Source organism: Zootermopsis nevadensis, unplaced genomic scaffold, assembly GCF_977971745.1.
Source record: "Zootermopsis nevadensis isolate Lab colony 2312 unplaced genomic scaffold, Znev_1.0 Znev_ptg000003l, whole genome shotgun sequence".
NCBI lineage: Eukaryota > Metazoa > Arthropoda > Insecta > Blattodea > Termopsidae > Zootermopsis > Zootermopsis nevadensis.
In genome coordinates, this window is record NW_028259135.1 from 4,008,207 (window position 1) to 4,031,261 (window position 23,055).

At 37.0% G+C, this 23,055-nt stretch overlaps 1 protein-coding gene across 4 annotated transcripts in view; it reads right to left on the reverse strand.

Moving 5' to 3' along the window:
* Positions 1–93: 93 nt before the first annotated feature.
* Positions 94–23,055, reverse strand: part of LOC110838211 (uncharacterized) — a 49,437-nt gene continuing 26,475 nt past the window's right edge. For 2 of the 4 annotated variants that reach the window (XM_022081206.2, XM_022081207.2), the window contains exons 14-25: positions 22,256–22,426; positions 19,837–20,013; positions 18,448–18,602; positions 17,131–17,195; positions 16,308–16,424; positions 13,205–13,438; positions 11,849–11,976; positions 11,105–11,274; positions 10,174–10,328; positions 8,882–9,101; positions 6,511–6,702; positions 94–622 (exon numbers count right to left, since the gene is read on the reverse strand). In XM_022081206.2, the coding sequence (XP_021936898.1) occupies positions 158–622; positions 6,511–6,702; positions 8,882–9,101; positions 10,174–10,328; positions 11,105–11,274; positions 11,849–11,976; positions 13,205–13,438; positions 16,308–16,424; positions 17,131–17,195; positions 18,448–18,602; positions 19,837–20,013; positions 22,256–22,426 (2,249 nt within the window). In that variant the 3' untranslated portion in view covers positions 94–157. Of the gene's footprint in view, positions 623–872; positions 4,351–6,510; positions 6,703–8,881; positions 9,102–10,173; positions 10,329–11,104; positions 11,275–11,848; positions 11,977–13,204; positions 13,439–16,307; positions 16,425–17,130; positions 17,196–18,447; positions 18,603–19,836; positions 20,014–22,255; positions 22,427–23,055 lie in introns of those variants that run through there. The other 2 variants (XM_087340057.1, XM_022081208.2) reach the window with 2 other exon arrangements.

Genomic DNA, 23,055 nt, shown 5'->3' on the forward strand with positions numbered 1-23,055 from the left:
TGCAATGTAGACTTATACAACTATCCAAAACTTGTCATAAACAGAAACAAACAGCTACAGCAAGTCTGCATTGCATACTAACTAGAACTCAAATTCCTTAAAGTCTTCCTTTATTTCAGTATCATGTATGTTTCTGAAATTCACATCTCAACATGAATTATCTGTCACTGGCTTGAGACTGTCCTGTTCTCATTTTCTTTAATGGAGTTGAATCAATTCGTCGAGTACTATGTCTTTCAATTCGTTTAGTTTTAAGGAACAACATTGTGTTGTTTCTTTTGCCATCTTCTGAACAAACCACAGGTGTTGCTGCATTGTCCACATCCATATGGCTTTGTCCTTGTCTCTGATCCTGTTCCTCCCCTTCATCACTTTCAGGATAGTTCACTAAACTTCGTTTATCACCTCCACCTAATTTGTCTGGGCTTGAATTTGTATCTGGCGAACTATGACCACTGCTATTTCCAACATTAGATTCTCCTGTCATGTCAGACTCTTCTTCTCCATAATCATCTTCCTCTGTACACGTGAAAACCAGGCCACCTTCAACTGTTTCTTCTTGTGACTGTATTTCTAAGGAAGAAGCTTCTACATCTGGAGCCATATCACACATACCATCCTCCTAAAAACAAAGTTACTGTGACTTTAAAACATACAAATAAAAAGGGAATGGCAGCGATTATGGCCGTTTTAGCTTGATGGCCACATAAGAAGTTTGGGCATCACAGGGAAGAGAAAGCACACATGAAAGTGGAGGTGTAAAGAACAATTTTGAAGCTGCTGTCTTGTCCTCTAACAGGAGAGAACTAAGAGACAACTTCCTGCAGTTAGTTTGTGCCTTTCAAATCCCCCACTAAAATAAGGTCTCAGTATTCTTCTAAACCCTTTTACATAATTATATCATTGATAAGGTTACATAATTCAACAGCATACCACAAGTTCTGCAATTCCAATCAGAAAGTCATCATATTTATAGAAACTTCATTCCATGTATCAGCCACAATGAAAGTGTCAAGTGGTGATGGGACCCACAGCAAATATTTTCAGGCTTATTCATATCTTGTTATGCTAGTCTGATCAATGTACAGTTCAATTTAATTTGTAAAAAATTATAATACAGTTACTATTGTGGTCAGTGACACACACTAATCACACTTTACCCTTGGAGAAAGAAGCCCTGGTACCCACAGGATAGGAGACTGGGTGGGCCCCAGAGTCAGTCTCAACACAAAGGCTAAAAGAAAAATTCTTTGCCCCTGCAAGGAATTGAAATCAAGGAGTCCATTCTGTGGTCAGTCACTACAATGACTTGAGCTACTCCAGTTCAAACTCCAAGATTCTCTACATCTTAGTGTCATGTCAATGGTTTACTGCCACAAATACATACATTTTAAGTTTCACTGGCAGGGGAAACAGCTCGTTTTTTTGTAAGATTTGAGGTTTTCACAGCAGTGAGTACGAAGATTTCTGTATATGAATTCATCGCCCCGATGACGGAGGCAGTATGACCTCTGAAACGTTGGTTAACATCGATCAGACTACACAGCGCAACAACCCAGAAGACAGAAATCTTCAGCTTGTTTTTTGTTTTGCAAACAACTGATTAAAAGAGTAAAATAACACACTACCACAAGCAATACTGTGTGGCTGAATTACTTTCTGTCCCTGATTCTGTGCTGATACAATGGAAACAAGAATCAGTCATCAATGTCTATGTAGTATTTACACAGAGTAACAGGATAATTCAATCTTACACAAAACTCTCTGACACTTGCAATTTTTACTCAGCACCTGTGTATCTGAAAAAGTGAAGCGTAATGCTCTGTTAACATAAAAAAGGAGAGATTAAATAACAAACAGAAAGTCATGTGACAGTACTTAACAAAATACCACGCAGATTTTCATTTCTAAAAATACTACATTAGCATTATAAAGCTGTGGTAACTACATGTACCACCTAATTTAACAACCAGTAACTGTGCATTTTATATGCAAAGGCCTTGCATGATTCTCAGTGTAAACAGGGATTATTTCCTTAAACAGCATTAACAATTTGATCTCTGTAATGGTGATGTGTTTGTGGTACAGACTGAATTTTTAAATAATATTTAGACAAGGTCCTCACATGTCTTGTAGGATAATATGTATTTTGAGGCACCAACCATCACTGAAAATGCAATCAATGACAAACTGCCAGTAACTCAGCAAGTGCTATTTTCTTTTGTACTACAAGGAGACAGCAACCATAACAAATGTGCATTGAATTCTGTATACAACACATGATGAATAAATTCACTTCCCTGTTCTATTCCTTCACAGAATGGAGGGCATTTTTAATAGAAGTGCATGTTACTAGGATAAAATGAATACAAAACAGACATGATAAGATACAATTCGTATTAGTGTGATAACTCGTGAATCTGGCAAAGACCCACCTATTTTACACACACTCAAAAACACTGTATTAAATTATGGCTCTCAGTAAACAGAAATAACCACAAAAAAGATAGTTGTTATAGAAGCAAAATGGAACAATGCATATTTTATATTATTACAGTAATAATCATCTACAATTGTCATGATCAACTTTAAGGACTCAACAGTACTGGCTAGAACACAGGTCACATGAATGATTTAATGAAACATGGCAGCCACATCCCAGCAATTTTAACAGAAACACAGGATTCAAAGTTTATCCTGGAACCTAACTACCAACATGACAGAGGTCCAAAAGAAAATATCACAAAGATGGATCAATGGCTGCTAGCACTAAGCAACTTGGACCATGTGATTACTGACCACCTGAGTCTCCCCACTGTCATACTGGTTTGTTATTGGGCAAGAGATACCACTAATCGTTAATCCTAATGATGGAGGCAGTCTCTGAAACATTCAGTATTAAAGTCATTGTCAACATCCAACCACCTGAGAAGACTTCACTACATTCAGTTGCCATCAAAGCTTAAGATTTTATACCACCTAAGAAGAAGAAGAAGAAGAAAAAACCTTGTTAAGAAGGGAGTTACATAATTTTAGTATTTAAAACAATTTCTATCTGATACTGTTTTCTAGGGCCATTCCTAAGTTTCTAAATATCATTCTACTCTGATTTTTCAGACACAAGGTTTAATCAATTAACTGTGAACCTCGTGAGACTGATAAGAGTATACATTATATTATTAAATAGGGCTCTCAATAGAATATTAGTTTCTACAATGAAGATGGAGTAAACAAATTATTCCAAAATGTCTGTAACAAGACTATATAGTGTCACAACCCACAAGACCATAATTTAATTCTCACTGCTGTGAAAGCCACAAATCAAATTACTTTTAATTATTGAACTGACCATTATCATGGGTCCTGTTTCATCCAGAAACAGAATTCACATTAACCATGAAAGCCTGAAATCTTCAGTAATTTATCAATAGCTTGTTAACCTGTTAATGGAAACATAATGTCATCATAATAACTAATTAATTTCAAAATTAATAATAAGCATACCATTTCATTGCTTTTAAATAAAGAAACACATGGATCGTTCTTTCAAAACCAAGTCTGAAAAATATTGCATAACAGAAAACTGTCTGAGTAACTCACACTTAGAAATCTACGTTGAGGAACACCACCAAACCCATTAATTCAGTAAATGTTTTACTTGTGTATGTTTGCATCACTATCACTCTTGCTGTGTATATGAGGCAAAAGTGTACAATTGTCACATCTGAACTAAATTCCATTTTAATTATCAAATCTAAAACTTCTTGACGATGGTGAAGAGTCAATTGAATATCCAAGAAAATTTTTATTCAATTGTCCATTTTAATTGTTTTTATTTCTCACAATATAAGCTGTTAATCAGAATGCTAATGAAGAAAAGTATCTGTCAATGAAAAATAATTAACGCTGGTTCAGCTTCCAGAAGATTTGAACATTGAATATGCACCTTTTCCCCAACCTACATGACAAGTACAAAACTGGAGAAAATTGCATTGCAAGGCTATAAAAGTTGGCTTATGAACAAACACATACAGCATCTCACCATTATCCCATGTCTGGGATACCCTTCTTACTACAAATTGTCAGTAATACTTCCTGTGCCTGACACAAACATGAAATGCCAAGCATTTATTACTCTGCACTTTTCATGGCGATCTCAGTCATCAATTAATTGATGTCAAGTTTTATATTTTGTAGGTTATATGTTGTCTAGTGGGACATCACGCATATGCACCACAACAGTAGTAATAAGCTTGTGAACATAATGCCTGTAATTGCTCCTTAAGCTTACTTTATTTTATAGGGAAAGAGTCATATATCATTATGTCCATGTCTGTTACACTTTTATCTCTGAAAGTAAACAAGAAATATGACATAAATGGATGGCCCATCTGCTCCTACCAGAGTGTGAAGAACAGCTAATAATACCACACACATACCATATTTCTCTATGATTCATTTTAACACAATTCCATCAACATTTCCACGTAGTATCTTTCAGGCAGAGTTCAAAATTATAGTCGCCTCATTTACAATTGTCTATATTCTGTTTTAATTCCTTTCCCTACATCCAAAAATTCTCTTCAGCACTCGTTCTAAAACACTTGCAATCTATGGTCTTCCCTTAGAGTGACAGACACACAAAACAGATAACATTATATAATTGTGTATTTCAATCTTTAGGTTTTCACACAGGATGCAGAATCATTACACAGTACTCTGCCAGTCACATTAGTGATGCATTTATGCATTACATACCCTTTAAAGATTAACCATCTACTTAATGATGATTAATAAATAAACAAAAACCATGAAACTGAAATGCATACAAATGTCAAAAGTTTCAAATATAATAATCATAGCAAATACCATAAGACAAATATCATAAAATTATATAAAATCTGAAGTATAACAGGTACTTGGCTCTGACATTCATCTGGTGAATGTAGAGTCAAACTACTGAATTTAACTGTAAAATGTGTAGCTGACACACCTTGGAAGGCTAAATGTACATGTTGTCAGATGTGGTTCAGCTATATAAGTCACTCAGCATGTCAAGAAATTCCTCACCTAACATGGAACCTGGAAGTTCATTACCATGTTCACGAGAAGCTATCAACAGTCCCTATCCTGAGTCAGAAATATTCTGTCCACACCCTCCACCACCACATCTGATAAGCTATATCCATTTTCCACCATTTCAGTTGTTCCATGGAATCAGTCAAAGTCTGAGGCCATGTAAAACATTTTGATTTTTGTGGAAAGGAGATGCTAGCCTCCCCTCCCCCCCTCAAATAAACAAGCTTGTCAGTTATATGAATGCTTGTTCAATACATATGTAGCTACCCTCCACATCTGGAGGCCTTCTCTTCCATCTGAAAACTGAGGACATGCCATGCCATTGTGACAAGGGAGCCATGTAACATGCCAGCTATACGAGGTGCGATCGGAAAGTTTCAAGACTGCGCGTATAAAAACCTGTACACTTATCTCAGGTATTAAATTCATCCATCACCCTCGAAGTAGTTCCCCTGGGAGTGAACACAACGATCCCAGCGCCGCTGCCAAGCCTGGAAGCATCCCTGGAAATCTTTCTTTGTCAGCCTGTCAAGCACCATCTGCGATTCTGCCTGAATCTCTTCTATCGTCTTAAATCTCCTTCCCTTTAGCTGAATTTTCATCTTTGGGAAGAGGAAGAAGTCACACGGAGCTTAGAAAGGAAGTTGGGGTCGGTTCTTGCAAGATCTTTGAGCTCCTGACAAACGAGAAGTCGATTCTGCTTCTGGTCCTCAGACAGGATGCATCGCATGTGGAGTTCTTCCTTTAGAATCAGCTGACAGGTCCCATAGCCTATCCCAACAATGTCGCACAAGTCGTTGATGGTACGACGTCGATCTTCGTGAATGGCCTGCCGAATCTTCGTAACATTTTCGGGCGTTGTGCTCCAAGATGGTCGTCCAGAACGCTCGTCATCATCGACAGAGGTTCGGCCATTTTTAAAATGTGAATGCCACACAAAAGTTTGTGCACGACCCATTGCGGACTCCCCAAATGCTTGCTTTAGCATTTCATAGGTTTCCGTAGCCGTTTTGGCGAGTCTTTGGCAAAATTTGATGCACACGCCATTCCGAAATCGCAGGAGGGTCAGTGTAATGCACTACCAAATCGCCCGTAACTAAGAAACAAATGCTAATTCGATGATGCCGGCTGGCACACTGATTCACTATGAATGTAGGCCGCACCCCCTAAAGGCAGAAGCTCGTACTACATCCGGTTCGCCCGCTATTGACACAGTCTTGAAACTTTCCGATCGCACCTCGTATATGAATAACTGACTGAAAAGTGCTTTTTGAACTTTGTTCGTATAAATAATAATATAAAAACACCAAACACAAGTATGTACTTCAGATGATATATATTTTCAATGTTCATGCAAATTTACACAGCACCTCTCTTTTCCCAAACTATATGAAGAGGAATTTTCCAAAGCAATAAACATTAACTACATACCTGTGATTCAGATTCAGAATGGTTACCAGAGAAAGACAACTTTGGCAAGTTCAAACTCTCGATATCCACGTTATTCTGCACCAAGAGTCTAAGTAACAATTGTTGTATTTCTTCTCGTTTCCTGTTCACCACATCTTCAGAAAACCACTCAACAAGATTCTTCATTGGTAGGTAGTAATCCTTGATTGGGTCCTACAAATAAATGTACAGTTTTATAAAACCAAATCTGAGGCTTAAATCAAGGATAGATCCCTTGTTTGTATTACAATACCATTTCCTTATCTTTTTACTGTTATGATAAGGTAAGTCTAAGTCTCTGTGGAAATGCAACTGCTAATGTGCTTATTGTCCATCCCCTAGATAATACTAGCAACATTAAGATGACAATGACAGGAAAAAGCGAAGAATCAGTTCGTTATATTCCCCATGGACCACCCTTGGAGAGCATCCAGGCTGCAGCAGCAAAAAGTACCGCTTTACCTTACTCTATACTAAATGAAGCCCGCGGTAAAGCTAAAGTTGACCATGGTGCTTAACCAAGCACCATAGTATGTAGGAATATAGGAAAGCAACGGTATAGATTTACTTTTCCTGATCTCCACACTAGACGGAGGTGAATGATCAGCTTCACACCACAGCTGCTTTACCCCCAGGAGAAAAGCTCCTGGTACCCACTGGATAGGTGGCTGGGCTACCCCAGAGCTAGTCATGACACGATAGCTACGACAAATATCTCTTACCCCTGCTCGGAATTGAACACTGGTTGTCAAGCATGCAGCCTAGTCCCAATCCTGATTGAACTGTCCTGGCTTCAAATGAAACCTGAGGCACCTTTAATATATACTATGAGTAATGTGAAATGTGAAGTCAACACAGTAATATTTTTCATTTGTGTATATATATATATATATATATATATGTTTACATGAATGAAAGTGAAGTAAACCTATCCTGCTACACATCATGGATGCTCTTGGGAAGAGAGAAGGTATAGCTTCTACTCATTCTTGACCTTGGCACTGGTTGGGTCAAGTGGTCAGCATTAAGACCTGGCCACACCTTACCCCAAGTACCCACAGCTGGTCGGGAAGTAGAGGGTAGAAGAAAAATCCTTTGCCCTTCCAGGAATCAATGCTCATCCAGTCCAAATTCAGACACTACACTAACTGAGCTACCCCAGCTGATACACTGCATGGATACAAGTGCAATTTCCGCATGTCATAAAGTCCATCTCGGCTTTAATCTACATATATACTATATCATCACCTGGCTATAGGCACATATGTTCTTAATATCATTACTACCCAAAAACCACTCACAAGTCTTTCTGAAAAGTGAACAAATGTAGTGTGTTCAATTTTTCAGTGTTAGATCTCATTTCCTCTCCATGAACAACTACGGTGGTAAGATGTTCTATAACTTGGAGTAAACACATTTTTCAAACGTGATCTTTGTAATCTTCATACCTCATTAGCCTTACATTAATTTACTGCAGACATACTTAATCACACTGCACATCATAAATTATTTTTTCCTTGCATTTCATTAAATGTCACATCTAAAAACACTTCAAAAATTAAACTGAAATTTGTCAAATAGTTTTGGAGATTTAACACACACATGACCTTATCATAATGCTTATTATATTTCATGCACTTCATGCAGAGAATGCACAATGAAAATCATTTGATTATTACATACAATTCCATCTACAGACACCCCAAATACTTTGGTTATATCCACATTGCTATAGGTTACATAATAAAGCGATAATAATAGTTGTATAAGAAATCTCAAAGAATAAAACTGTTATAGGCAGCAATGGGGCCTATAAAAGTAACAATTGCCAAGTAAACATCACAAGCACTTATATTTATACATATACTGAAATTCCACATAGAGGTAGAAAAACCTTCTGAAACTGGAAGGACAAACTAGCGAAGGCACGTGTGTCGTCATTTGTTACAAAGAAAGCTTTTTTTAAAGGAAATGGCAGCAACACAAAACACCATCTGAGAAGAAAAGTTCCTTCACCACATGTTACAAGCACATCCCAAAACATGGGCAAACTGCAGACGCACAAATCGCATATCTACTTATCGTGGGGAGATGACCGTTGTTAAAAATAAGAAAAAATTATATACATTTTCCCAGGCAAAACAATAAGTGCCTGAGGATAGCATGGGCAGCTTCTGAACGATTTCATCCTAACATATTACTCAAACATATCTTTTCCCATTTCATAATGTAATGACAAAAGTGCAGGTCGCACTGGATTTAGGCGCTTCTTTACTGTTTGCAAGTAATTTGTCTTGAATAATACAGAATAAACTGCAGTCAGCTAATAAGCAAAGAACTTGCTTAATGTTACCTGAAAGAAACTTTCCACATATTGCAAAACATAAACCCCGCAATCTGTGAAATTGGTTTGCTGGGGCACTCTGGGTGTGCTGCCTTTTATAGTGTCTTTGTTAAATTCTCTGTCCTTTCCTTCTTTCACTTTGTACTCGATGCGTAAATAGTCCCGCAATGTGGCCACCACACGAGACCTACTTGCTCCTGCAAGCGAGTCGAAGATTAGAATGCAAGGTCTGAAACAAAAGGAATGAAAATATCTACTGCACTCAGGGATGAAAAAAATCTTCATTTATCAGCCAATTTCATGCTGCTGATATTATTGAATAGGATAAATTTAGCAAATTTAAACTAATAACTTCTAGCTCATAAAATTGTTGGCTGCCATTTTAAATTCTTATATTTTAACTTGTACAGGGCTACTGATAACAATTCTTACAAATTTAGTGCACGATTATATAATTAATGTCAATGATAAACAATTTACATGTATAAAGCTTCACATACTTTACAGAACTCAGTATGTGCTCCATGTGTTACCCAATACACATCCAACTGATAACCCATTTCCTGCCACACCTTTTGTTAGTATTTTCCCCACAGCAGCTGTGAACCATTTTAAATCTTAACAAATGTCTCATACGTTTTGAAGATGTCACTAATATCATAATTTCAGCATTCTATAGTGTGTGGCACTATGTCATCTGCCATGCTGATAATACGGACTGTAAGTTTGTGGTGGTCGATGGACTTAAATATGCAATGTCCATATCCTAATTTGTGGAAATCTGCCAAGTGACTTAAAAGCTGAAATGAGGAAACATGCACGCGTGTGTACGCACACAGACAGCACAGCAATCTCTCAAGCCCACTTTACCTTTAAGAAAGGAAAAAAGCTTAAAAAAAGTTATCCCCACCACACGTTAACATTGTTTCAATTTATGTTTAATCAAGGCCATAGTAATTTGATCTATCTGAAATGCTTTATGATTTTGTAAGCTTATCTTTTTCTGGTCAAAAGTAACGATAAAATAGTAGCACCTATTTTTATAAAGCATGAAAGTAATCAGACAGAAGCAATAACAAACCCACATTTCAGGCCAAGCTACATGATGACTTTTGTATGAAAACTGAAGAGTGGTTATTCTTTCAGGTTAGCTGGTCCTTCCTATCACATCACTTAACACTCATTACCAGGTTATATACAAAGTACAAAGAGATAAAACAGTATTCAACTCCTAGGACATGCCTCGTTTCCTAACGCTTGGACATACCTGGCTATCATAAATCACAAAGATGAAAACTTACTGCTTGATAGGTTCTCGTGTTGGCTTCGATCCTTTCCCTCTTGGCACAGGAGTTGGCTTCACTGGTGTAATAGGTATTTCCTCGTGGGCAGGGTCCGAAAACAACCGATGTTTCTCAATAGGTGGAGTTTCAAGATGACTGGCTGACAGTACGTCCTGGACAATCAGTTAAAACTTTTGAAATTTGTAACTGAACACACAAATAACAGAGGGAAGGGGAGGGAAGTTTTATTCAACTCTTAATTTCAAAGAACATTCACTAGAGAACATACATTTTTGTTCCATAACCTCAAACTATGATATGATGAAATTTAATTTCATAGTGACAGGCCTAACAATGAGAGAGATGGTGGGGGGTGACAATGCCAGTATGCAGAACTGTACAAGGACCACTGAACATGCAGTTCACTTGCATAGGCACAGGTGGTAAGTATATCAACAATTAACATCTACACACACCAATGTGACTAAAGCCAGAACTTATGTCATGTGTCTTAGAAACTGCAGAATGCAAGTAGGGAGGTAATTTTACAGCAACAAACTAGTGCCTTATGTGAAAATTATTTAAGCTACAAAGGTAAAATGAAACACATTTAAGATGTGAGGTATGAAAAGCTACATGATGTCTAATGTGAATACTGCAGAGAGAATGCTGACTGTGGTCTTCTGAGCTGTGATAATAAGCAGTTACCTCTGTCTACGTGTTTCTGCAAACATTTTGCCATTGGCAACTGACTACAAGACCACTCAGCATTACAACCCATAAGACAAGTGACATCTTTACTAACATAAGAACCTCAAATATCTGATGCACTGTTCAGCTAACAAAGTCTTAAAATGGGCAAGCACCACTCCATATGGATACAACTCCAGAAAAATTAAACCCTACAATGCTGTTATGTTAATTGTAGTAAATAATATAATTTCATTACTTCTTCATCACTTGTTCCTTGCTCCATCTCATCATCATCTGCTTCTGCTTCATCCCTGTCTGAGCCTTCTTCTCCACAATTATCCAGTGTTATCGTTGCTGTTGGCTTAATGGGAGTGATAGTTGTAGACCCAATCTGGAGACTGCCCTTCACACATTCCTCAATTGTAGCTGTACACAAATCCATGAAATGGTCACACATTGCAAAATAAACAGAAAATTCATAATGAGGATTTTATTAATATTCCAATTTTTTTCTGCACTTAAATGCACATAAGACAGCCTTGAATCTAAGATAATCACATATAATCAGAAGCTTACAGATGAAAACATTAACTTTATTAAACAAACAATTATGTCTATGACAAATAACTTCTTTGTGACTTGTCTGCATGACGAGGAGGAATTAATTTCCAAGGCAGGAGCACTGCAGGCAAATATGGCTACTTCCAAATACAGGTAGAGTGAATTCCCTCCGAACTTCTAGGTTTGTGACAAAATAGCTTGGCCTGTTATTTCCTACCAAAATGGTGTTTATCTGCTAGAAATACATTTTTAATGCCACATTATGCAAGTATAAAATACCTGAACAAGATTTAGTATTTTGTTAATCCTTGGTGATGTATTCCATAAATGAATGCATTTGTGTAACATGTATATATTCATGTGAAGACGAGGAGCAGGATACAGGAAAGCGGGGATAACCAGACACAAAATCAACATATACACTCCACACAGTACTTACCTGTATTCTTTTTTGGAACAACTTTCTTGATTTTCTTTATGCTTGGAACAACGATCGGTGTATTGTCAGAAAACCGCACACTCCCTCTCAGGCCAGGGAAACATATGATTGCAAGGAACCAATGGCAGCTTTAACAAGAAAAAATGTATAGAATTACACATTTACGTAATTAATTAATTAATGCTGCTTCAGCTTGATTTATCTTTCAGTATCAAGTGCAATTTCTGTTACTGTAATTCAATATTTATTTGATGGTAACTACTCATATACTTATTCTGACAAGAACAGGGCTATTCTGTCTGCCTCCAGTTCAGGCTGCTTATCATTTATATCTTTCACAAGAAACTGCAGTAGTAATTCATGTACTACAAATGCTGCACATTATGAACACACAAAAATCATAACACGGTGCTTTGTTCCATCAAAATACTACTGCAACTCTGAGCGACACATTGCTGGCTTAAATCATGCTATATGATGGAAACTTGTAAAAATGTTTATATGTATTGCCTTCCTTGAGTTATACTAGTTGGATCATCACAATATAAAACTACAGACATGCATCAATTTTGGCAAATAATAACCAGAAACAAACCCAGTTTTGAACACATGAACTTCACACACAGATACACACACACACACATGGGTGTGACAGTTCAGTAAATAAAGTACTTTTCATCAATCACCCATTAATTTATAATATACAGGTTCTATCTTCAAGCATTTGTACATTTCAGATTTCATTGTAACTTTCTTGGTAAGGCAATTTTGCACAGTAGAACTGTGTTAAATTCACCCAATAAATACACTTTTATCGTTAAGATGGGGTGTAACTATGGCTCTGTACAGCTGTGGCTAGTACCAGGCCCACTGTCTATCCTCCACACGAATATGGAGCACCAGTGAAAAAACCAAAGGACTCAGAGGAAAACCTGTCCCAATGCTACTGTCCACAAATCCAGGCCTTAACAGTGAGAAGCCAGCATCTAATACCTGTGACACAGCATGGCCTCAGAAATACATACTTCAAGCCCTCGGACTCTAATTATTATTAATATTGTTTTACTTATGATTTACCCAATCTTTAAGTAAAGGTTAAGAAGTATCTTAATATATAATCAATCTAAGATCTTTAATTAAACAGTTAACCTTTACCAATGTGCAATGGTTTATGCATGGTCTAACTAACCATGTCCAAACCATTAAACCCTAGTGTTAAAAGTCCAGCCAGCTGCTCCTACCCATATACAATAAAGGTTAATGCATTGTTATGAAAGAACCAACTATGCAAACACACGGTGTTTGCTAAGCTATGTTAAAACAATATTAAATCAATACAATATGGAGTTAGCTTACTGTTCATTTATAGGTATTATAATAAAGTCCTTTTCAAAGATGTTGACATTCTTCGTCCAACTTTTAACTCTACTGTGTCTTTTCTCTGCTGGTGATAACTTGGGATCATCTTCAACTGGATGTGATCTCCTAAGTGATTTTACAGGGCGAGTTGTCAGTCGTTTATAAAAAAATGAACTAAAGACGTGGGTACGCGACTGATCTTCTTCATTCAGTACCGAGAGAGTCAGATACCTTAAAAATAAAATATATGCAGTTAAAATATTTTCCACAGAACACTCATAAATTCAAATAGCTATTTTAACTACATATTTAGACCATTGAAAAAAAATTATGATCATAAGTGGATGACAATATCAGAGAATCTCATATTAGATACCACTTTGGAAAATGTTTTTTGTAAAATAAACTGACATAGAATCCCAGTGATTCTGTACTATATGGTAGGCTTCATGCATTCTCAGGACTAGATTGAGGTAAGTGGTCTACTTCATGCTTCAGCCAATGTACCCTTGGGAAAAACATCCCCCCTGTACCCATTAGACTGCAGACTGGGTGAGCCACAGAAATGTTATGGAGATGGTGACAAACTGAAAAATCCCTGTCACTGATTTAAATTATATTAAACCCACTTTAAAGAAAATGCTTTACTTAAATAAATTCACATTCCAGTGATGCTATTTAGTTTATTTTGAAGATCATCAATCTTTTTTTAAAAGAAGAGTGGTTAAGTAAACAACATACCATAGTAATACACATTTAGCATATGCATATTTGTGACATCTGCTTTAGAACTTGGCAGTCATTATCTTAAACATAAAAAGGTGACGAGAATGCAAACATAACATATATACCTAAATGGAGGCATGCACTTTCATGTGTAACATTTTTCAGTCAGATATTTAAAGAAATGTAAGTAAAATGTGCTGCCATAGCCGCGCGGTCTGAGGCATCATGCTTCGGACTGGTGATACAGAATGTGCACTGGTTCGGGGGAGAAGAAATTTTCTCATGAGCTTTCAACCAGTGTATGGGACCGGTGCCAACCCAGCATCGTGAGGAAATTGGGGAGCTACAGTGGGTAGCGTAATCCAGTCAGGAAAGCTAGCAATGGCTGGGGGTTCATCGTGCTGACCACACGTCACCCTATATCTGGTTGGACGATCGTTCACCTCCGCTTAGGCATGTGAATGTGAGGCCAGCAGTCAAGCTAGTCGGCTTTGGCTCTCTGGAGCTGTTACACCACGGATTTTAATTTTTAAGTAAAATGTTCATAGACCTTCACGTATAGCGTTGTTTAATATTGACCTACACATTGGTAATATGAAATTGCTGAACAATATAGTTTTCCATGTCATAATGCAGTCTTACAGGTGGTTACCAACATTATAGAGGAATTGATGTATCCTATAGATGTTGGTGATACATTCCTCCTAAAATGGTAACAATCCACAAGACTACACAGAAGACCACATCCAATATCATTCTTCTTCATCTTTGCTATTGTAAGAATCTCAAGTCATGGAAAGCTGAACAGTTTAGTGTTCAACACAAAACTCAACACACAACCTTAAATAGCCTGTTTCTTTGACACAATTATTGCATCTCTATGACATCCCCAGTAACACAGCACACATTTAAACAGCAGTCTACTATCTACTCTCATTTTAACATGTAAGGTGTAACACTAGAAACAGCCTCTTTGACCATTTAAATAACACGTTAACAGCCATCTTTCAAGAATAATTTTTGCTTACAATGTATGACTGCTTTCATGTTAGCTGTTATTAATACCTTGTTTAACCTGTTAGCTGAGTCTACTGTGTGCACTGCAGTTGTTCATCTGAATTTACATGCTTTGATGGCAACACAAAAGGAATGAAAAGCCTAACGCATTATGGCATGTTGACGTACAAATAGATTCTTGTATTACACTGACAAAATAACTTGGATTATCAGCATCAACTCTAAACATTACAGTCAAAGACTGTCATGTCAATGAATAAAATGCGTATGTGTGGAAGTCACCACATATTTTTTGAACAAGTAAATACATAAAGATTTCCGTCTTCTGGGTTGTTGCGCTGTGTAGTGTGGTCGATGTTAACCAACGTTTCAGAGGTCATACTGCCTCCGTCATCAGGGCGATGAATATTCATCACAGCGCAACAACCCAGAAGACGGAAATCTTCATACTCACCGCTGTGAGAACCTCAAGTCTTACAAGTAAATACATAGCTTATTCAGCTAAAAAACTTCCATTGTTAAAGAACTAATTTCACTGTGCATAATTATATTGTATATTCTTAGATGCTGTGCAATTACACGTCATAAAACATTTATAAGTTGCTTGACAGTTTACCTGTTCTATTTGCGAAGCAATCCAATGTAGGGTCAAGGTGAAGGTTACTATAGCAAACGGATCTAAAACCCTGGAAAATATGTGAAGACCCCATTTCCACACCTCTCTTCCTCCTTTGCTATGCTAAACATTCTGCCTTTTGGTCTTACTGTTGTCAAAATAAATGTGACAAAAAAGATACACAATCATTTTGCAATGCAGAGATAAACCATCTTAAGATTCAACATCAGTATAACATGGCCGTTCAGCTTGGGGAAGGTTGGGAGAGACAACATTCTGACACCTAACACAGGTTTTAGATTTTGCTGGTCCTACAGTATGAAGCTCACGACTTCTGTCACTTCTGCGATTTACATTTTCTCACAATTTACACCTTTTCAAACAAGCCCTACAAAAGTGTGAATATGGGGTTCCACTGAACATAAAATCAGGCCATATTCTTCATAAGGTGCCCTACATTTATATTGCACACTTTGTGTCTTCAAACCAAAACAAACACCACATTCTTTCCACACCTGCAAAGATCACCATTATTAATTTTCACAATTGCAGCGCCAGTAGTGATAAGATGCCACAAATAAAATATGCAAGGAGATATACCTGAAGTACTCAGGTACAAGGCACTTCTTTGAGTTTTGTGTTGAACAGTAAAATAAGTAAGGCATATACATCTAAATATGTTCCAATTATTTTGTATTATTCTGTATTGTGTTGCAAACTAGAAAGAAGCAACATACTCACTTTAAATAAAAGTCTATAATGACATCATTAAGAAACTGGTCTTCACCCAGGCAGGCATAGTCTTCAGTATTTATAGGAATTCCTCCCTTTGAAGGTGGTGGTGGATAAACCAAGATTCTGAGGGTAAGCAAGAAACAGGTTAAAATAAAATTCACAAGCAGGGCACAAGTTTAAACTGTGGCGCCAACTCCTATTTTCTTCCAAATGTGACTTGAAAACATCTCAATAAAGATACACGACAGACATATTTCATCATAAATGTGGCTTTTATTAACATGGAACCTTTAAACCCATTTCTCTTCTACAAACGATGAAAGTACATTCCCCCAAGGTCAACACAAATGGGGCTCATTTTATATTTAGAATATTCAATTTATTTTTGATGGCCATGTTTTAAAAAAGTGGACCACACAGTAGAAAAAATGTAAGATGAAATGTTGATGTCACTGAGGTCTGCAAAGGCTGACAGAATGGTGCAGATGGAGAAGCAGTAAGTTGCTTCAACATCCAAATTTTAACACAAGTATTACAAAATAAAGAAACTGCTTGGTATACCCATGCCAGTTTTCTGGGTTATAACACGATGTGGTATTGTAGGTAAATACCAACATTTTAGAGAAACATACTGCCTCCATCTTCAGCCATTTAGATGGAAGTAATATATTTCTCCAAAACAATTGTACCTACCTACAATTCTACATGGTGTTACAAACCAGAACATGGGCATCTTCACCACAGTGAGAACCTCAAACTTTGTACATGTTTCATATAAAACTTCATCTTGAAAGTTGTTCTATTTCTAAAAAATGTCAAAGAAACTTACGTCTGAATTTCATCCTTGCATTTCAATGGAGACACACCAATTGCTTTTTTCATCATATTCTGAACCTGAAAATATATGAGTTTAACCAAGTTCATAAAACATACTTGTAAGTAATCAGAACTGTCCTATCATTAACTCCATTTTCATATCAGCTGCACAATGCCGACCACGGTAAGCAGTAGTCACAACGGCGGCACTGACCACACACATAATCATTTACAGATAAATAAACAAAGGCCGTGGATACAGGATTAATCTTATCAGTCGGCAGTGTTAATAAATTAGTATCAATGGTAGATACTGACCACCAACATTTCAGAGGAGGCAGTAAGCTCTCCTAAAATGAAAATGACCAATTATAAGTAGCCTAAATTAAATATCTTAATATGGTTTGTGTTGACAAACTGTATTAAGATATTTAATCAAGACACAAAAACCACTACACATTTCAGTCTTAAAAGGCTATCATCCGGTGGTTATAAAATATTAGGGAAAAGTGGAATCTAATATCTAAGTTCTTATATTACATTCTTGATTATAATGTGTGACTAATGCGGTCTTCTACTTATTAAATAATCCTAGGGGCCAGATGTACATTAGTGTTTACTAAGTAGAGTTGGTCAATGCAGATTACTTCTGCATAACTGGTTAACAAGATTAAGTAGACTACAAATTAACAATAAATATTAATGTGTTTATATATGTATGTAATGTATGATGTATTTGCCTTGTTCTAAATGTCAACCAATATCTACGAGACTACTGGAAGGCAGCCATCCTGATACTTATCACAGTCTTCTTCTTATAACAGTTTTGCTCCTCACAGAGCATTAGGTGCCTCCTTTTGGGGGTTTTACAAGGCCTCTACCTGTACACAGGGCAGCACAACACAAACCACGGACAAACGTCCATGCCTTGAGTGGGATTTGAACCCATGATCACAGTGTCCAAGCGCATGAGACCCACGCCTCAGATCGTGCAGCCGCTGTGGCCAGCACTTATCACTGTCAGATCCTCAAATTTCAGAAACTGCCAGTTGCTTTTATTTTTTCCTGTCTATCTTAAAATGTAGCATGTGCTTCATTTGTAACCCAGCAATGCAGGATTTGTACTGTGTAACATTAAAACCAGATTCAGAGCTAATGCATCACAACTACAATCCACAAGAGTTACTGGGGGGATATGTAAGCACACATCAGTTGCCCATGTCACAGGTATTTACTTCTCTTACAGACAAGTGCCATGTTTCTCCTATATAAGACTGTGATCTGTGACCTTAACATAGTAACCTGCCAATAATACCTGCAACAAACTTACCTCTTTAGGTGAGGCCCTGACCAGAATATCATTTGCCTCCTTGTTACTCAACTCTTCCAACACATTAGTTAACGAGCCAAAAATATTCTTTAAAGCTACTTTATTATCCTCATGTAACCTCTCTGGAAGCAATGTTATTCTTCGCTGTGTCTCATCTGAAAAACAGATAATCCAAGTTCCTAAGTTCAATGTCCTCTCCAAATTAAAACAAACCACTCTAAACTGAATTGTACAAAATAAATAGTTTATCTGAATACTAATTTCTTTTTTGGCTGACAGATTGCATAAGGTTCATTGATGTGCTCTTACAAACTTAATGAAAATAGTTAACTGTATTAAAAATACGAGTATCATATATCATTAGTGTGACTGTTACATCATGCCTACCTGAAAACTTCAACTTTGCCTAAATTTAATACTTGCAAGAGGCATTTATAATATGGGCTAATATCTTTAAACTGACATTTGGAAAGAGTAGCCCAATACTAAATTCCATAAAATGTGGCAGGTTTCACGCAACTATAGCATGTCAAGATACATATATAGCTAGAGTTTTCAAAAAGTGCCACACCTTTAAGACTCAATCATTCTATAACTTAAGATGTTAATAAGTTAGCACGTCACATGAGTGATGAACAGAGGTTGTAGAAAAATATTTTTTAAAAATGTTTCATATTCAATAAAATCTTCTTGGGCAATCAGCCACATCAAATGGTTACAAGAAGAAATCAATGTATCCAGAACCATAAATAAATGAATAAACAAATCAGTAAGGGGTAGGAGGTGCCAACTTGTGAAAGAAATGTCAAAAAATAAAGTTTGATTGCTTCTACAAATTCTGGGTAAACAATCTTCTTTCCACCCACTTTACTCTCAAGTAGTCTCTATCAATTTCACCGAGGACTTTTGTAAATACCAAAATTATATTTTATTAAAATCTGTAAATAATTTACTGTTAACACAATTTAGTTCATACCAAATTCAGATCAACAGCAGACCAATACGCCTAATACAAATACTAATACAAATTTGTAAGATTACATATATTTGTGAATGCAAATATTGTTTCCATTATCCTCCTACAAAAATAGTTTTTTTTGTGATTATCAACATTAGTGTTCCACAATCACAAGGGATACTTTGATCACCACATTATTATTAACTGTTTAGGAAAGATCTTGAATCAATATTTCCCTGTTAAACTTCTAATTTTAAAGAATAATCTTACAAATACAGAAATACTTCCAAGTATACAGCTCCACATATATGTCACAAGACATGACACGGTAGGGCGTTTGGATCTTTCTACTGTTCAGTGACAATATAAAATAAATAAGTTACCTTAAAATATCAAACTTTTATATTTTTGTATGTGCATGTTTTAATTACCTTGACTGGTTGGGTCATAGTAAGGTCCAAGCTTGGATTCCATATTTAACGCGGTTCTTACTCTTGCTGCAGCTGTTGCAACAATGTAGAAAAATAAGACTGGCATTCCCCGCCCAAAGTGGATTAGAACCTTCTTGATTTCATCTATGTTCACTGACAGTGTCACACTCTTTGATTCTAAAATGAAAAAGATCATGATATATCATACAAGTTTATCCATGACTATGTCACAATATTGCAAATGAAAATGTAACTCATGTTTTAGGGCTCTTAATTATATATACAGTGAAACCTCTATCCATCGTTCCCGGAACTATCGTTTTCCCGGATGCATCGTCCGTTTTGTTCGGTCCCGAATACATCCCATATAAAATAATGTTACATTTTCCCGCTTCTATCGTTCCTCGAACTATCGTTTTATCGCATCGATCGTTCAAAAATCTTAGTCCCGGCCCACAATTTTCCCGCAATGATCGTTTCTGAGAATTTAAAATGCTGGGTTTTGAGATAAATTATTACCGAAAGACGCACAATGTTTTTGGAATACGCAGTAGCGGTAACCTGTTATGTCGCCCAACCAGCACAGATTCTTTTGGAATGAGGGGTCAGCGGTGCAGGGGTGATAGTTGGAGTGAATGGCGGTGCCCATTGTCAGAAATTTTACGATTTTAATTAGGGTGCACTCATATTTCATTCCAGCGATGCCAGATGGCATGTGCAGTGTGAATTTCTTCACAAATGTTTTTATTACAAGTACAAAGGAAAGGCTGGCGGCACTTTTCATTCTTCTGGTTCATCTCGTTTCCAGCGGTTCAGGTCTTCTACAGCTACGTTTCGTTTAGTTCGGCAGTAATAGTATTTCCATTCTTCCTGTTATTGTCCGCAAAGGGGGTTGGAGTGGTGAGGAAGACGAAGAAGACGAACGCGAGCCCGAAGCTTTGCCGAAGCGCACGCTGCATTGGCGAAAGTGAAGTCGTTCTTTTATGCGCTTAATATTAGTGAACGTGACGAGGAAAACATTTTGAACGTGGAAAGTGCTCTGTTTGGTCTAAAACGTAAAGTTTCGACAAACCAGTTGTCCATTAAAGACTTTTTTGGTAAAAAGAAGTAACTTTGAAAGAGAAACATTGTTTTTTTTTAAATTTTTAATGCTTTCCCGCATCTATCGTTTTCCCGCATTAATCGTTTTTATTTCCCACCCCCACCGAAAACGATGCATCGAGGTTTCACTGTATAACTAATGTCTACATTTATTTCTGACTACTTTTGGTAAACAACACATATATACCTGTTTACTTAAAAACATGGTATGGTGCTTAATTAAGCACAGGGATAATTTTACCCTTTATTATTATTATTTATTATTAACTGCAAATGGTTTTATACCCGGTGGCAGTTCTGCTACAATAAGACACTTCATACACAAACGATAATAATTTGTCTTTTAGACTGACACAAACCTTACAATAAAAAACTGAAGTATGGCTGCAAATTAAATATTTAATGCCACCTTCGCAGCATGACTAGACTTATGCTGTAGTAGCTTTTAACTTAACATTTTAACAAAAAACAGCACAACAAAGAACACAAAGATGAGAAAAACAGAATGATAAATGTAAACCTACAATATCCATGAACTTCAGAAATATAACTAAGATCCAAAACTTTAATTCAAAATATTTTTCAACATAATACACACATATACAAACGTCCCAAAAGTAAGATGCAGGAATAGCATGTGGTAAATGTTCACAAGTGTGAGCCGGGATAGCTCAGTCAGTATAGTGACTAGCTACGGGCTGGACGACCGGGGTTTGATCCCCGACGGGGGCAGAGGATTTTTCCTCTAGCCTCTGCGTCCAGACCGGCTCTGGGGCCCACCCAGCCTCCTCTACAATGGGTACCGGGGTCCTTTCCCGGGGGTAAAGCCGGCTGGGGCGTGATGCCGACCACTCACCCCCATCTAGTGCCGAGGTCAAGAAAGAGTAGGAGCTATTCCTCCACTCCCCCAATGCGCCTACATGGCATTAGTGGGACGCTTTACTTAAAACTCGTTGAACAAGCCAAGACCCACATAGGGTTATAACGCTACAAGAAGAAGAAGAAGAAGAAGAAGAAGAAATGTTCACAAGTGTATTTTATCAACAACAGGTGAGGGGGATACAAATAGCATGAATACTTGTTTGAACAGCAAGAAGAGTGAACTAGGTCTGCACATAAACACAAGACACGCAAACGAAATTGGCAACACGGCTGGACTGATGGACAAATATACAAACAAGAACTGTAATTCATTTTCTGCGTGAAAATAGTAACACATCAAATCCATAAGCAAGAAAATGGTGTAATCATGCTTCATGATAATGCAACACCATACAGCAGGGCAGTTCCAACTCAAATATAATTCTCACACACTTACCATCTTCAATGGCTGGGACTGCTATTCTAATGCCTACTGAAGAAAGCAGTACACGGTCCTTAGGGACCACTTTGTAGGATCCTATTCTAACAGTCCGGCACTGCAGTAGAGTGTAAGAGCCGGGGATTGTACCATCCAGAATACCATCCATGTCCAATTCTCTTCCTCCACCTACAATTTTAAACTTCATAATAGTCCTCATAAAAGGAAAAAATGCCACCGAACAAGCAACACACAAATACTATGCACTGTAAAACCACAACTTAATGCAATAGACCAGGGGTGGGGAACCTTTTCATGTTGGAACGTCACATTAATTTAGCTGTAATCAAATAAGGCCGCAGTCAAGAAACTTCAATTAGATATACTTAAAAATGTACATTATTTTGTAAAAATCTAACTACTATGTACTTAATAATTTCAAAAAATAAAAACTACTTGTTAATATTAAAGTTAACTAATATTTTAATGACTTTGTTGTGTCTGTTTTTTGTTGGAAAGAATTTGAATGTTTGGTTGCAGCATGGAGGTCCGCAGTTTCAGTTGATCCTCTAGATGGGTATCCGTCATTTGTGACCTTAAGGGCGTCTTGAAAAATGTATTAATAAAAATAAAAGAATCTGTTCTGTAAAATCTGGATTCAGTCAAAAGGCCGCACTTAAGGACCTAGAATGCCACATATAGCCTTAAGGCTGCAGGTTCCCCACCTCTGCATTAGACAGTACAGATCCAAGTAATAAATTTATTGGGAGTATACATATATAATCACAAGTGCTCCAGTTTATTGAGCTCATCCTTGC